Raw genomic sequence first — 17,066 nt, 5'->3', positions numbered from 1 at the left:
TAAAATACTTATTAGGCCACAGCTAGAGTACTGTGTGCAGTTCTTATCGCCACACTAGGAAGGATATGATCGCACTTGAAAGAGTGCAGAGGAGATTCACTGGGATGCTGCCTGGGCTGGAGCATTTCAGCTATGAAGAGAGGCAGGGTAGGCTGCGGTTGTTTTCCTTAGAGCAGAGAAGGCTGAACAGGCACCTCATCGAGCTGTACAGAATTATGAGGGATATAGATAGGAAAAAACATTTCCCCTTAGTGAAGGGGTTAATAACCAGGGGACATAACTTTGCTGTTCAGTAAGGATGAGTGGATTTGAGGAAAAATCTTTTCACCAGAGGTGGTGGGAATCTGCAACTCACTGTCTGAAAGGGCGGTAGAAGTGGGAACCCTCACAACATTTAAGAAGCATTTAGCTGAGCACTTGAAACTCCATAGAATACAAGGCTATGGACGAAGTGCTGGAAAATGGGTTTAGAATAGATAGGTGCTTGATAGCTGGCACAGATGGGGAGGCGGTGGAGTAATGATATAGTCACTGCACTAGTAATCCAGAAACTCGGGGTAATGCTCTATGGACCTGGGATGAAATCCATTCATTGCAGATGATGGAATTTGAATGCAATAAAAATCTGGAAGTAAATGTATCGTGATGACCATGAAACCAGTTCCAATTGTTGTAAATCATCTGGTTCACTAATGTCCTTTAGTGACCTGGTCTGGCTTACGTGTGACTCCAGATCCACAGCAACGTGGTTGACTCTTAACTTCCCACTCAAGGGCAATTGGGGTGGGCAATAAATGCTGACCCAGCCAGCGAAGCCCACGCCCTATGACCGAATAAACAAAAAAGACATGATGGGCTGAAGGGCCTCTTGCTGTGCTGTAAAACTCATACCATTACTGCAAGGAGCCACATTGAATCATAGAATCCCTACAGTGCAGAAGGAGGCCATTCAGCCCATCGAATCTGCACCCACCCTTCGAAAAACTGCCCTACCTAGGCCCAATCCCCAGTCCTATTCTTACAAACCTACCCCAAGGGGCAATGTAGCATGGCCAATCCATCTACCCTGCTCATCTTTGGACTGTAGGAGCACCCGGAGAAGACCCACGCAGACACGGGGAGAACGTGCAAACTCCACGCAGTCACCCGAGGTAGGTATCGAACCCGTGCCCCTGGCGCAGTGAGGCAGCAGTGCTTGCCACTGTGGCACCCCTACGTTTGATTACTTTGACTCCTAACTGTGTTAAGAGTAGAATTGGGTTATATCATTTTGTTGTAGCCGGTGTTGAAATGGCTGGTCCATTTCAATTTCTGATAAATGGTAATGATATTTAAAGTGGGGGATTCAGCGATGTTAATGCCATCGAATGTCAAAGAGTGGTGGTTCGATTATATGCTGTCAGGTGTCTTTTGTAGTTGTAAGATTGATTCCCACTTGTCTGGCTGCATATCCTTAAGTATTCCGAACAGTATAATAATAATAATCGCTTATTGTCACAAGTAGGCTTCAATGAAGTTACTGTGAAATGCCCCTAGTCGCCACATTCCGGCGCCTGTTCGGGGAGGCTGGTACGGGAATTCTATGTATGGATTTGGACTCTATGTTAGACTCAGAGTAAGAAAATTCTTGTCAAGGAATAACCTTATTGGCAAAAAGGACAATCATTAATTTAGAATACAAACTTAAAAGATGGATTGGACAATGAAGATTGATACTTTAACATTTTACTAATGGAGGTATGGCACGGTACGCAAGTTCAACGTGTCTCGGTCTGCCTTTCCCCTGGATTTCAGAACTTCTGTTTCAATTGTTGTATAACCTTTCAGCTGAGTGATTGCACCTGTGCGGTGTGCTACTGTGATGGTGTGAAAAGCTTGTTCACTTTTGAGCTCAGGAACCTCTTTCTTGGTATCTTCTAGTGATCTAGTTTGCTGCCCACTTTCATGGATGCACCTGTGCTAAGACTGATCAGTGACATACACCTCCTTCTTGCAGCCACTGTGCAGCGCTGCTTCTTGTTTGACTGTGGTCTGCTTGTTGTCCTTGACCCCACCTTCATAGCCAAACGTTCTGCCCAATGCATGCCTTGCAGTGGTCTCGAAATGGGGGGCTGTCCTGCGGCTGGTGTATAAAACCACATTTTCCACATATCCTGCTCTGCCCTGGTACGTTGGCTACTACGCCAATAGTCGTTACCTCCCTACAACTATCTCCAGTTGATATTGTTTGCTTTTTTTCCTCTCCAACAAGCATTTCTCAATTGGGGTTGAGACAATAACGAAGTCCATGATTCTTTCTGACAGCTCTGCCTCTGAGAAATCGCACCCTGATCACAGATTGGCTAATCGACTCTGGACTGTTGCCTGAGTGCCGTTAACTCTGATTGGTGGATCCTGAAATTCACATCAACTTGGAGCTGATCAAGCAGCAGGATGGTGCAGTGGTTAGCACTGCTGCCTCACGGCGCTGAGGACCCGGGTTCGAAACCCGGTCCTGGGTCACTGTACATGTGGAGTTTGCACATTCTCCCCGTGTCTGCGTGGGTTTCACCCCCACAACCCAAAAGATGTGCAGGGTAGGTGGATTGACCATGCTAAATTGCCCCTTAATTGGAAAGAAATAATTGGGTACTCTAAATTTTTAAAAAAACTTGGAGCTGATCTTCCAACTTAATCCAGAGTCTCGAAAGGTATTCTTGATTTTCATCAAAATTCTGATGTATTAATGCAATAAAGTCTTTTGTTGCCAATTGCCCTTTTAAATTTACTTGCCTGCTTGTCATGTTCCAGATCCAAAAAGCATAACTCCATTGTTTGGTGAAAAGGTTTGAGACGTCTAAGACCTTCTATTTCATCACAGTATATTTTATAGCCATGGCATTGGTGCTCCTTTTCAAGGATTCCTCTTTTATCTTCAAACCGTGTTTTCTTTAATCATCAGCATTCAGGGCATCACCGTTGACCAGAAACATAACTAAATGAGCCATATGAATATTGTGACTTTAAGCAGTCAAAGAGTGGGTAGTCTGTGGCGAGTAGCTCACCACCTGACTCTCCAAAGACTTTCACCCATCAGAAGTGAGATAGAATACTCTCCATTTGCATTGATGAGTGCAGCTCCAACAACATTCAGGAAGCACAATGTCATCCAGAACTAGGTGTGATTGCTTTGCTTCCCTTCCAGCACCTTAAACATGCAGGTCCTACTCCAAACCTGCAACCTCTATTGCCTACAAGAACAAAGACAACAGGCATGCTAGAAACACCCCCATTTTCACAGGTTCCTATCCAATTCACATCCTGTCCAGATTTGGAACCAAATTGTTGTTCCTTCAATGCTGCTGGATGAAACTCCTGGACCACTCTCCCTAACAGTACCATGGTACACCTACACCACACACACTGCAGCAGTTGAAGAAGGGGGCTCACCACTTATCTTTTCAAGGAAATTTGGGAATGGACAATAAATGCTGTTACAAAAACACAGGACCACAAGTGATACACAACATGAACAAACAAAAAAAAAACTTTATGAAACACTGGTTCGACCTCAACTGGAGTACGGTGTTAATTTCTGGACACCATACTTCAGAAAGGATGCCGAGCTTTTGGCAAGGGGGCAGAAGAGAATGATACCATGGCTGAGGCAATTTATTAATGTGGAGGGACTGGAGAAATAGGGTGGTTCTTGGAGCAGGAAATGTCAGCAGGATAATTGACAGACTAGGTTTTGCTAGAATAGATGAGGAGAAACTGTCCAGTGTTATAAGGGTCAGTAACCAGAGGAGAGAAATGTTGTGGTGATTAGCAAATGACTCATGGACGACATGGAATTTTTTTTAATGCATCAATTTGTTGCGACCTGGAGTGCACCATCTGAGGGTGGTGGACGCAGAATCGATAATAATTTTTTAAAAAGGAAATTAGATGGAAAAGGGATGAATTTGCAGGATTTTGGGAACAGAATAGGGGAGTGAACCTAAGTGGATAGCTCTGCTGAAGAACCGGCAGAGGCAAGGTGGCCTGCACATTCCCCTTCTGTGCTGCATCTTTCCATGATATTCCTGGGGAGTTTTGGATGATGTGGGGGAGCACGTAATGGGCCGAGGAACACAGCCGGATTGGGAACATTGAGACCGGTAGGATCTGATTGTAATATTGGTGGATGGCTTCCCGCCTGAAAACATCTGATCTGATCTGCATATTTAAAACTGGACCGTGCTTTGTTCCTGTTTGTGCTCTGCTTGCCTGCTCAAAAAAAACAATTTCCAACAGGGAGGGGCATACAGGATCAATAGTGCAACTAATTCCCATTACTTTAACTGCCTAATCGGCCACTTTCCCATGAGGTGGGGGCAATTACAATTGGGGCGGAGGTTTCACATAAACCTCTTGAGATGCAAAGCAACATGACATCACGGTGTTTTCGCATCCCAGCTGTTTTTGTAGTTTTATTAGGCAATCTTAATGGCAAATAATTCAATTACACCTCTTCTAAGTTTGCCAATGTTTGAAGAACATTGATCAGTCACGGATGCTAATTTTTCAAAATATTATGCCACACAGAGACAATGGTTTGAAAGCCATTGAAAACCTCATGCAGAAAAAAGGCAAGTTTGACTACATTCTACTGGAAACGACTGGATTGGCTGATCCAGGTAATAGCACATGATCTGGCTGATTCAAGTATCGCATCTTCTGTTGGAACCGTGATCACTAATTTATTTCCCTCATTCGCAAGATTGTCAGTTGGATAAAAAATACGCTTTTCAGTGGGATTTTAACTGGATTTAACATCTATTGCCTATCTACCTAATTATCAATATTATTTCAATTTTTGGTCACATTCAGAACTGCTCGCAGGAAAATAATGACTGCTCAATATTGTCATCAATGCAGGCTTCAGGAAAAGCATTTTTTTACCAACTGAGATAGGGTGGCGGCGTGTGCTCTTCCAAGGGTCGGTGCAGACTCGATGGGCCAAATGGCCTCCTTCTGCACTGTAAATTCTATGATGAGTGCAATGACTTTGGCAGTTATGCTTTTGTGAGGTCATTGTGAGCACTGAAAAATACTAAGAAAATTAACTTTAATGCAATACCCTGCTTATGCGCTATTCAGCACATACATTGTGCTGAATGTACATTTTCTATATCCTTTTAATATATGTTTGTCAAAACCCCCCAAGAACAGAGGGCGCCAAACTTTGAAATTCTTAATCTGTTTAGCTATATGTTAATGCTGCATCCGTCAACTCTACCGACCCCAGTAATGGCTATAAACCTGAGTTTGCACCTTTCATTTTGGGAGAAGGTAAGAGGGAGTAAAAATTAGGGGAACCTCTTCTATAAACCTCTGAGATCACAAGCGGCAGCTATTTTTAAAGTTCTTTATTAGGGGAAGGGTGGGTAAAATAAGGGCCTGGTTTGTTTTTAAATCAAAAACTTAATTTAAGGTGTTATTGCAATCCTGGTTATTCCTCATAGAGAACCACGCAAGAGGAAATTCAGTGAGTAATTGCCATGCAATGTTAACCTCCCTTTAAATAAAGCTCATTGATTTGGATCCCACAGCTTGCAAATTCCATTTCACAAAATAGGAAAACTATTAAGCTTGGGGGGGAAAATCAATACAGATCAGGCAGTCATTAGAGTTTTGGGGCCATGTTGTATCTCGGATGAGCAAGCATTGTAAAGAACTGACAGATCTTTTGCTGCCAACAGGGAATGATATGCCAGGTCAGTATCTTGTCAGTTCAGGTAGAAAGGTTTGGACATTAACAAAATGAGTTCCGTTATCAATGTTTGTATTTCCCCCAAGTATTTCATCTTGTCAGATAGACATGTCATTATTCTTCGAAAAATAAAAATACTTTTCATTTATACGTTGCGGTTTACCAACAGCTGTCACCTTAGGACATGTCAGAAAATTATGATTTCTAATGTCAATTTTTCTTTAAGCTGTGCAATTCCTTTAGTCTTCAGATAGTCAATTTAATGTTATAATCCAAAGCATTTTATGGTCTTTTATTTCCACTGAATCTCATAGCACTGGGTTTTACAGCTTTGTTTCTACATTGTGTCATTTACTCATTTCAATTGAGGAGGAAGGAATTTTTTTTTACAAATTTACATTGTCTTTGAATCCTTTAATTATTCAGAGGATCATAGAATTTACAGTGCAGAAGGAAGCCATTCGGCCCATCGAGTCTGCACCAGCCCTTGGAAAGAGCACCCTACTTAAACGCACGCCTCCACCCTCCCCACAACCCAGTAACACCATCTAACCTTTTTGGACACTAAGGGCAATTTATCATGGCCAATCCACCTAACCTGCACATCTTTGGACTATTGTCTAGCTCTTTGATGTGAACAAAACACTGGCTCCCAACTTCATATCTTAATCCTAGCAATTCCTTCACCAGTTTCAACAGTGAGAAAAAAATTAGATATTTCAAACAGAAGAATGCATTTTAAAAAAAAATTTTAATACCCGATTCGTTTTTTCTTTCAATTTAGGGGCATTTTAGCATGGCCAATGCACCTACCCTACATATCTTTTTGGGTTGTGGGGGTGGGACCCACGCAGATACGGAGAGAATGTGCAAACTCCACATGGACAGTGGCCCGGGGCCGGGATCGAACCCGGGTCCTCGGCGCATGAAGCAGCAGTGCTATCCATTGCACCACCGTGCCGCCCAAAAGGAAGCATGCATGTCAGTTTGAAATACATCACCAGTTAGTTTAAGAAGAGCTGGTGAAATGACATTTTACTGAAATTACGGATAATAAGTATAAGGAACACTTCGCAATGTTCCGAAAAGTTGACAAGCTGCAGAATTTATTTGATTTCACGTTCTTGCAGAGTGAACATTTGGTTTGAGTCAAAGGTGCTCCATCTGATGACAGTGTTCCGGTCCTAAAGGTGGCTGATATTTTGATGCCTGTTAAATAAAACGCTGATCTGTTTCATCAGGATTGCTTGATAGAGCATCCATCTTTTGGGGGTTAAGAGTTGGATTGTGTTGAGTGTCAAAGCGACTCTGTCAGCTTCGAGATCAAGCAGGTGTTTCAGTGAAAACAAGAGAGGTGAAAATTTGTGGGCTGTGTGTAGACGCAAAATGTTACTGCGCATTTTGAAACATCTGTTCGACTGTGTGGAGGATATTTATATTTCTTTGGTTTTGTTTGGAATCACCAAGAAGTAATAATGGTACATTTGTGATGGGTGAAGTCTGTCTGATTATTTGTTCGATTATCAATGCACATGGCAGAGTGATGCAGGTTTTATGGTGTGCCATTCCTAATGTTTGGCTGGAAGGGAACAAAAGCCAGTCAAGTACCATTATATCTTCATCTAATTGTGCCCTTAACTACAATAATGTGGTTGTAACAGGATCCCTGGAGGTCGAGATTAATTGACACCCCATACCCAGGCAGAGAAATATTCAGTAACCCTCTCCAGTGTGAAAATAGTAAGAAATCTTACAACACCAGGTTAAAGTCCAACAGGTTTGTTTCAAATCACGAGCTTTCAGAGCACTGCTTCTTCCTCAGGTTTCTCCGTCCTCATTTCACCTGAGGAAGGAGCAGTGCTCTGAAAGCTAGTGATTTGAAACAAACCTGTTGGACTTTAACCTGGTGTTGTAAGATTTCTTACTGTGCTCACCCCAGTCCAACGCCGGCGTCTCCACATCAGTGTGAAAATGGCAGTGAAGGATTTGAGTGTAGACTAAATCTCACAAACAGATTTTTGAGTATGGATGATGGTTCAGACTTAACAGTATTATAAGAACTAGGAAGGATTTCATTCATTACTTTTTGTGTCCAAGGAGGTGCAAATCAAATGTTTGTGAGAGCAGCTTCAACTCGATTCTTGGTAATAATGATCCATCTTTTGTTATTCGAAGGTCAAGGGAATGCGAGAGGGCTTGAGTCACATCCAATGAATAAATTACAATTACAAGGATGGTTTGTTTGACTGTGGACTGCATCACATGACCAGATTATTTGTGTTGTTAGCATCTGCCTTGGGTTTTTGTTATCGTGAGATGTGGACAGCGTCGGCTCGACCAGCAATATTTGCCCATCCCTAATCGCCCTTGCGAAGGTGGTGGTGAGCTGCTTTCTTGAACTGCAGCTGTCGGCGTTGTGTAGTTACTCCCACAGGACTGTTAGGGAGGGAGTTTCAGGATTTTGACTCCGCGACAGTGAAGGAACAGCGATATATTTCCAACTCAGTGTGTATGTGTGGTTGTGTTTGTGTGACTTGGAGGGAGACTTCAGGTAGTGGTGTTCCCATGTGCCTGCTGCCCTTGTCATTCTAGATGGTCATGGTGGTGGGCATAGAAGGTGCTGTTGAAAGTGCCATTGCGAGCTCAAGCAGCACATCTAGTCGATGAAGCATACAGAGCCACTGTTCATCAACAGTGGAGGGAATGAATGTTTGTGGATGGGATGCCAATTAAGTGGGCAGCTTTGTCCTGGAAAGTGTCAACCTGTTGGAGCTGTACTCCCCAGGCAGGTGGAGATTTTTGCATCACACTCCTGACTTGTGCCTTGTCGATGGTGGGCAGGCTTTGGTGGTCAGCCTCTGATCTGCTCTTGCAACTACCACAGTATTTATATGGCTAGTCTAGTTCAGTTTCTGGTCAATGGTAACCCCCAGGATGTTGATCATGGGGGTTTCAGTGATGGAATGCCATTGAATGTCAAGGAGCGATGGTTAGATTCCTTTTTGTTGGGGAAGGGCATTGCCTGGCATTTGTGTGGTGCAAATTTTACTGGCCACTTATCAGCCCAAGCCTGCATATTATCCAGGTCTTGCTGCATCTGAAGAGCCACAAATGGTGCTGAACATTGTGCAATCATCCGCTTCTGACCTTATGATGGAAAGAAGATAATTGATGAAGCACCTGAAGATGGTTGGGCCTAGAACACTTTCCTGGGAGCTCCTGCAATGATGTCCTGGAACTAAGATGATTCACCTGCAACAACCCCCTCCCCATTGACTCCAGTTTAGCTAGGGCTCCTTGATTCTGCCCTTGGTCCAATGCTGCCTTGATGTCAAGGGCAGTCAATGTCACCTCTGGAGATCATCTCTTTTCTCCATGTTTGAACCAAGGCTGTAATGAAGTCAGGAGCTGAGTTGCTCTCGGGACCAAACTGAGCACCGGGGAGCAGGTTATTACTAAGCAAGTATCGCTTGATACCACCGGTGATGATCCCTTCCATCACTTTCTTGATGATCAAGAGTAGATTGATGGGGCAGTAATTGGCTGGGTTGGATTTGTCCTGCTGGTTGGGTACAGGACATTCCTCGGCAACTTTCCTTATTGCTGGGTAGTGGCCATGTTGCACCTGTACTGGACCAACTTGGCTAGGGGCATGCTAAGTCCTGGAACAAAAGTCTTCAATACTTTTCCGAAAAATTGTCAGGGCCCATAACCTTTGCAGCATCCAGTGCCTTCAGCTGTATCTTGAAATCACATTGAGTGGATCGAATTGACTGAAAACTGGCAACTGTGATGCAGGGGACCTCCGGAAGAGGTGAGATGGATTACCCACTCGGCACATCTGGCTGAGGATTGTTGCAACTGCTTCGGCCTTATCTTTTGCGCTCATATGCTCACTCATCATAATAACTCTACACGTCTGTGCTGCCATTGCAGGAGGATTTTAATGTTGGAAAGTGAAGAGTTTACTTTTTGGAAGGAAAACCTGTAAAATTATTGATCAAGTAATCTGTTGGCAGCAGAGTTTTGTAAAATGACCCCTAATGTGTAAAGGGATGGGATATTTATCTCTTGGGCGGGGAGGGGGGTATATCTGAATTACATTGGCAGAGACAGGAACAGAAATTGAAAGAATGTTCAAAATGAGACAAGAGCTTGAAAACAAATAAAGTAATCATTGATGTACAATCTTGTTAAAATGCAGCTGTGTTTATAATTAAATAATTAATACTGTTCTGTTGTAATTTGATCCCTTCTTTTCTTCCAACAGGTGCTGTTTCAACCATGTTTTGGGTCGATGCGGAATTAGGAAGCGACGTTTATCTTGATGGTAGGATTCTAACCGATTTCTGTGTTCATTTGTTGTAAATTATAAGTTTTAACATGATTAGTGAAACTTGAAAAAAATGTTTCGATAACTTAGAAGCTAAACCTCTGTGTAAGATGAACGAGCCCATTCCATATGGATTCTATTAATTACTGTTCTGTAATTCACCATTAATTATCCGTAACCTACTAAGACATCAAAATGATTTCTAAGGCTCTTCGCATTCTCACTGATTTTGCCTATCTTAAAAAATAACATTGTAGAATCATGAATATAATGTTGTAGTTCTCTGCAGCTAATTCTGCTATTGAGATTATTTGAGGGAAAAAAATTCTCAAATACATGACCAATATCATTGGCCCATTACCTGGAGGATGTAATTGGATTAGAGCTCAGTGATTGTTGAGCCTCCAGCTGTTCGCAGGGAAGGGATTGGATTGGATGAATTTTGTGTGTTGTCACGTGTACCAAGGTACAGTGAAAAGTATTTTTCTGCGAGCCGCTCAACAGATCATTAAGTACATGAAAAGAAAAGGAAAAAAAAGAAAATACATAATACAGCATCACAAGGTACACAATGTAACTCCATAAACACCAGATGAAGCCTACAATAGTGTATTGTTAATGAGGTCAGTCCATAAGAGGGTCGTTTAGGAGTCTGGTAACAGCCGGGAAGAAGCTGTTTTTGAGTCTGTTCATGCGTGTTCTCAGACTTTTATATCTCCTCCCCGATGGAAGAAATTGGAAGAGTGAGTAAGCCGGGTGGGAGGGATCTTTGATTATGCTGCCCGCTTTCCCCAGGCAACGGGAGGTGTAGATGGTCGCAGCGTCAACGTGAGTGGACCAGGACAGATTGTTGGTGATGTGCACACCTAGAAATTTGAAGCTGTCAACCATCTCCACCTCGGCCCCATTGATGCAGACAAGGATGTGTACAATACTTTGCTTCCTGAGGTAAATGACCAGCTCTTTAGTTTTGCTGGGACTATGGCGACTTTACTTTTACGATAGTCAAAATACTTAGTTGCACTGCAAAAGCAAATATTGTTCTTTCTCTCATATGGGATACATAGGGACCACAAAATAGTCTAAAGAAATTCAGAGTTTATATTGATAAGGTTTTCCTGTGTGAAAACTCTTTCATGTTGTGCAATGCATTTCCAATTAAATAATTAGAACATCAAACATTAAATAATGACATGAAAGGGGCAACACGGTGGCCTGGTGGTTAGCATTGCTGCCTATGGCGCTGAGGGCCCGGGTTTGAATCCCGGCCCTGGGTCACTGTCCGTGTGGAGTTTGCACATTCTCCCCATGTCTGCGTGGATTTCACCCCCACAACCCAAAGATGTGCAGGGTAGGTGGATTGGCCATGCTAAATTGCCCCTTAATTGAAAAAAAATAATTGGGTATTCTAAAATTAAAAAAAAAATAATGACATGAAAATAATTCAATTATTTATCTCCTATCTTACAGGTATTATTTCTGTTGTTGATGCAAAATATGGATTGCAGGTAATACTTTATTGTTTCAAAATAATTTGAACATTGTAAAATTGAAAAATGCATTCCTGTTTTGCTCCCAACCATTGTTTTTTTATGGAAAACGATTTTGTCTAGTGAGCAATTAACCTGTAGAGAACAGGAAGGCCCAATGTTTGATTGCCAGTCGATATTGAGTTAGCTGATCTTGACCAATGTAATGTTTGTAAAACTGCAATTGGTTTCAGTGTCTTTGGGTAAATGAAGCCAGCAGAAGCTTTCCATGTTGCGTGCCAGTTCCACTTTCCTTTCTGGCTTTGTGACCTCTGGTTGAACTTTAAACTCCACCTGTAATCTGTTATCATTCGGGAGGTTGTCAAGGTCATCTACTCCAGACAAAGGCAGTTTGTTGGCTTTTCATGTATAGGAAGCAAAGGGAGCATGGCTTTGCCAGCTTAGCAGGATTCACAAAGTTACCAGCCGCTCTGCAGGTTCCCCTACATCAGCAAGGAGGGGTTTACGAATCTCTAGGACTTCCACTTCATAAATGTGCAATTGGTGTGTGACCATGCACAATGCATTGTTGGTTAATGCCCACTATTGCGTAATAGCCATGATGCATTCATCCTGCCCCGAGTTTAGCTGCTCTGGCACAAGGCTACTGTATCTGTATGTGGTTATGAGGCTTCCTGGACCCCTTGTTACCAGACAGACTGTGAGAGACTGATTTCCAATTTCAGTGAAAAGCCTTTCCTATGCCCACGTGGACACACCATTGCCTTGCACATTGGATGTGCCATCACAACATTGCTTTGCTCAATATCCAACAATGAAGGCTACCAACCAAACTCCTTCTGACACCTTGATCTAACAATTGATCCAACTATGTAAGACTAAATGAATGATATATTTTTCATTTTTGTGCACTCTCTTGGTGCTTATCTGAGTACTTTCACCTGCCCTGGTGCTTCAGTGCAATGCCACTCCAGTGATTGCAGCATGGCTGGTGGATGTCTGCTGGCCTTCACTGGTGGTGTCTGCAGCAGTTGGCCATGCAGGATGTCCTCAAGCATCCTTTCGGCCTTGAGGGTCTGGCTTTGGCATACACCACTTCAGCAGGGGTGGGAGTAGCCTGGGCCGGCTGGCTGAGAGACTGCAGCAAGAGTGTGGAGAGGCAGTGCTGGAAGGATGAAAAATGCAGTCACTTTGAGAAAGGAGAGTATGTTTACGCTCCTTGGAGCCAAAACCATTTCCCTGGGGGCAGTGTTTCAGCAATGCTACTAATCTGCTGGAACTTGTATTACTGTACAGCTTTGAAAGCCTGAATGCTGCTTTGAACAATGTGATCTACAGCCTTGAAAGCATTAATCTGAGCCTGCATGAAAGTAAGATGGATTATGTGGCAACAGGCAATGATTTCTTGACTACCTGCTGAGTTTCCACTGCAGCACTGAAATATTGAGTGGCTTCTGCCTTTGCTGCAGTGGAAGCTGAGTCTCGTGGCCCGTATCACGTTGGGTCTCCGAGTCCTGTCATAGAGTTCGCCAGCGCTTCCATACTGCAAGGAATGAGCTCCAAGTTCTGCGGGAAGCCCTGTTCGAAGTTGGAGCCAAACTCTTTGATTCATCTTGACAGTGAGAGGTGGCTCTATGAGAGGCCTACAATGCATCCTGCACCTCTGTGTGCATGCTCACAAATCTTTACGGGTGGCATGGTGGAACAGTGGTTCGCACTGCTGCCTCACAGCGCCAGGGACCCAGGTTCAATTCCAGTCTCTGTCTGTATAGAGTTTGTACCTTCTCCTCGGGTCTGGGGGGTTTCCGCCGGGTGCTCCGGTTTCCTCCCACAGTCCAAAGATGTGCAGGTTAGGTGGATTGGCCACATTAAATTGTCCCTTAATGTCCAAAGGTTAGGTGGGGTAATGGGGCTAGGGCGGGGAATGAGCCTTGGTAGGGTGCTCTTTCGGAGAGTGGGTGCAGACCCGATGAGCCGAATGGCCTCCTTCTGCACAGTAAGGCTTCTATAATGACCAATCTTCTATCATGACCGATAGATTATATGGATTGGCCACGCTAAATTGCCCCTTGGTGTTCAGGGTTGTGCAGATTAGGTTCTGGGTTACGGGGATAGGGCGGGGTGGATGTGAGAGTGTAAATGGGTAGAGTGCTCATTTGAAGGGTTGGTGCAGACTCGATGGGCCTAATGGCCTCCTTCTGCACTGTCGGGATTCTATGATTCTATATAGACTGCCTCATCAAAGCCCCCATGTGAACCCCTTGTAACAGAACTGGCCTGCAGCCTTCTGAACTGGCACACAAACTAAGATCACAAGGACATAAATAAAAGTAGGCCCTTCGGCCCTTGATCTTACTCCACCATTCAGTTGTTCTCTGGGAAAGAAACTTCCAAAGATTAACAAACCTTTGAGAGAAGAAATTCATCCTCATTTGCGTCTTAAATGGAAGACCCCTTATTTTGAAATTATGCTCCCTAGCTCTAGATTCCCCAAGAACCTTGTATGTTCTTTTAAGCTCCAATGAATATCAGCCCAACGACCTCGATCTTTCCTTCATCCCAGGATTCAGCTCAGTGAACTTTCTCTGAACTGCTTCCAATGCAAGTATATCCCTCCTTGAGGTGACCAAGTCTGCACACAGTACTCTTAAGTATGGTCTCATCAATGCCCTGTATAGTTGTAGCAAGACCTCCCCACTTTTATACTCCACCTCCCCTGCCAATGAAGGCCAGGATTCTATTTGCCTCCCTTATACCTGCATGCTGACTTTTTCTATATAGGTGTACACACTCTACCTCCCCGGTTCACTCTGGCCAGAATCCCCCTCTCGTGGGCCCGCGCTTTCTCCTCATTGGTTGGGTTTTGTGCACTCCCGCACGATAGATCCCGGCCAGTCATATGGACTGTGGGGGCATGCCCATTAGAGGGGCCACATTACCCTCATTCCTGAACGCATTGTTCGAATAAACTATCCTAAATACACTGTATCAACTCATCTTCCAAGCTACCTATGCCAATTTAATTTGTCCAATCAGTGTGAAGATTCAAGCAACGCAGTAGTTTTCTTGCAAACGTCCATTATTTCTTGATGTTTACTCTGTCTTACTGCATAGCTACTGTTAGGGGATCTATAAACTACTTATACCAGTGGCTTCTTTCTTTTGCTATTTCTTATCTTCACACAAACTGATTCTACATCCCGTGTCCTTACCTCCTGGCCTGGTTGTCAGCCCACTTGTGCTCATTGTCTCATCAAGTGCAGTTCCTGATTTCAAACTACCCTGTTAAGCTATGTGCAGTGCCAGTATCCTGAGAGATTGGCTGTATGTTCAAATCAAGTGACAGTGTTTCCTCATCACTAGTGTAAGATAGCTCTCCCCCTCCCTGGGTGTGCTGTAACTGGCCAAGGAGGATTCTTGGGTATCTGAAAGCAAAAATTCAGAAGGGAAGGGTTGGTGAGTAGGGAGACCGGTGGTCCATGGTCATGGCATCTGCAGCTTTAATTTATTTTCCATTAGATATCAGGATTAGGGTGATAAGGTTGTTGAGAAGGCACATGAGGCAGTACCTCATCATTGTCCTTGATTGTGCCAGTGCTGCCGGATGCCGTGTGCTCTGTTGCAATCAGCCCTGCAATTTAGAGTACCGTATACTCCCATCGGGATGAGTGAATGGAGTGGTGGTGCTCCCTGCACTCCGCCCACTTCTCTGATACTTCCAGAGGTTATGGACCACCTTATTGCGAAGGAAAGATTGGATATAATTATTAGTGATTGTGCAGCATTTGTTTGGGTGATGTGCTTTTCATAGCTGAATAGCTCGAGGTATGTTAGACGGTGAGAGGTAGGGATGATGTTGGCATCATTGGGAGTTGAGCGAGATGAAGTATGTGAATGTTAAACCTGAGCCTCGAATGCTGGTGACTGATGGCATTGTGACTGGTGCAGTGGTGGGTATTTTGAAGATAAATTCCTTGACTGCATGTGAAGTCATTAAACTTCCTGCACTGCTGCCTTGGGGCTAAACGCCGAGCGCTTATGTTTTTTCCAACTTGCTCCCTTTCCGTTCAGAGACTGCTATGGGTACCTCTGGGCCCTCCTGGCAACATTGCCTCTCTCCTAGAGTAATGCCTCCAGTGCAACTGAACCTTGTAATCTTTGGACTGCAGCCCCATTTTCTTCTTCTTCATTCTTCAACTATAAATTTCTCGTAGCATTCATTTTTTGAGTGTTTTCGGAGGGATAGACAGCCTTTAAGAGGTGGAGAGTAGCTAGTCCACGTGTTAGCCTCACACGCTCTAAAATATTCAGACGGGAAATAGCATCTCTCACTGAATGTAAAATAGGGCCATTGGTACCGTCCCTGATAAATGCCCGGGGCTGCAGACATTGATCTTTTTTGTCCAAGTGGTGAAAGAGGTCACACGACTCTGTCTGGCCGTCAACTAAGCCTGTTTGACCAGGCATCATGTTATAATCCTGCTGGCAGCCCTGTTGCAAGAGTTTCAACAAAGGGAATGCAAATTTTTATCTTGGAAACTTAGATTCCCTTTTAAAGTGTTATGAGGAACAGATGAGTGTACATCATTGTACCACACAACTATCAGGTTAGTGGAAGGTGAACTCGATTTTTTTTTTTGTCATCTATCAATTTCTATGTTCCTTTATTGTTCTTTGCAAGTGCAGATTACTTTGAAGATATCTGTTGTGGGTAGATCGGGCATGAGAATGGCCTTAATTGCATAATCATAGCAGATTTGTACAACTTTCTGCCCTTTCGGGTGCTGCAGTGGTTAGCACTGCTGCCTCATGGTGCCGAGGTCCTCGGTTCGAACCCGGCTCTGGGCCGCTGTCCCATGTGGAGTTTGCACATTCTCCCCGTGTTGCCGTGGGTTTCGCCCCCACAACCGAAAGATGTGCAGGCTAGGTGGATTAGCCACGCTGAATTGCCCCTTAATTGGAAAAAATGAATTGGGTACTCTAAATTTAAAAAAAAACTTTCTGTCCTTTTACCATCTTTGCTCATGTTGATCCTGTTCTCTCTGCTGGGTTATTTTCCCAGGTTCACTGCAGCTTCTGCTGAAGTTTTCTTTTCCTCTTGTTCCCCAGTTTCCTCCCACACTCTTCTGCCCCCCCCCCCCCCCCCCCCCCCCCATCCACACACCCTCACCTCCCCATTTGCTGTCTATTGCATTGTGGACAATAAACTGATCATTAGATTCCTGTATGGCTTGTGTGTTGATCTCATGCCAGGCAGGTCTGGCAAAAAACACTAAGTCATAGCTCCGATTTTTGATTCCTTGAATCCTGGCAACAAGTGATAAAAGATGAAGAATGGACAGTTGGGCATGGTGGAGCTACCAGTATTTGGGAAATAGAACTTTCAGCGTGAATGCATTGAGGAAAGTAAGAATAGGGAGCAGTGGGGGAAGGGAACAAGAAATCAAAATATCCGACAAAGTGTTGCTGTGCAAGTTTGAGTTACAATTCCATGAGAAAGTTGTCTTAT

The 17,066-nt window shown here is 43.8% G+C and overlaps 1 protein-coding gene across 2 annotated transcripts in view; it reads left to right on the top strand.

Annotated features, from left to right (window-relative positions):
- Positions 1 to 17,066, top strand: part of cbwd (COBW domain containing) — a 92,902-nt gene that overhangs the window by 15,697 nt on the left and 60,139 nt on the right. For both annotated transcript variants that reach the window (XM_072516862.1, XM_072516861.1), the window contains 3 exons: positions 4,567 to 4,658; positions 10,005 to 10,064; positions 11,538 to 11,575. In XM_072516862.1, the coding sequence (XP_072372963.1) occupies positions 4,567 to 4,658; positions 10,005 to 10,064; positions 11,538 to 11,575 (190 nt within the window). The remainder of the gene's footprint in view (positions 1 to 4,566; positions 4,659 to 10,004; positions 10,065 to 11,537; positions 11,576 to 17,066) is intronic.

Source organism: Scyliorhinus torazame, chromosome 9, assembly GCF_047496885.1.
Source record: "Scyliorhinus torazame isolate Kashiwa2021f chromosome 9, sScyTor2.1, whole genome shotgun sequence".
In the NCBI taxonomy this organism is placed as follows: domain Eukaryota; kingdom Metazoa; phylum Chordata; class Chondrichthyes; order Carcharhiniformes; family Scyliorhinidae; genus Scyliorhinus; species Scyliorhinus torazame.
This window is presented reverse-complemented; position numbering and strand designations above follow the sequence as displayed.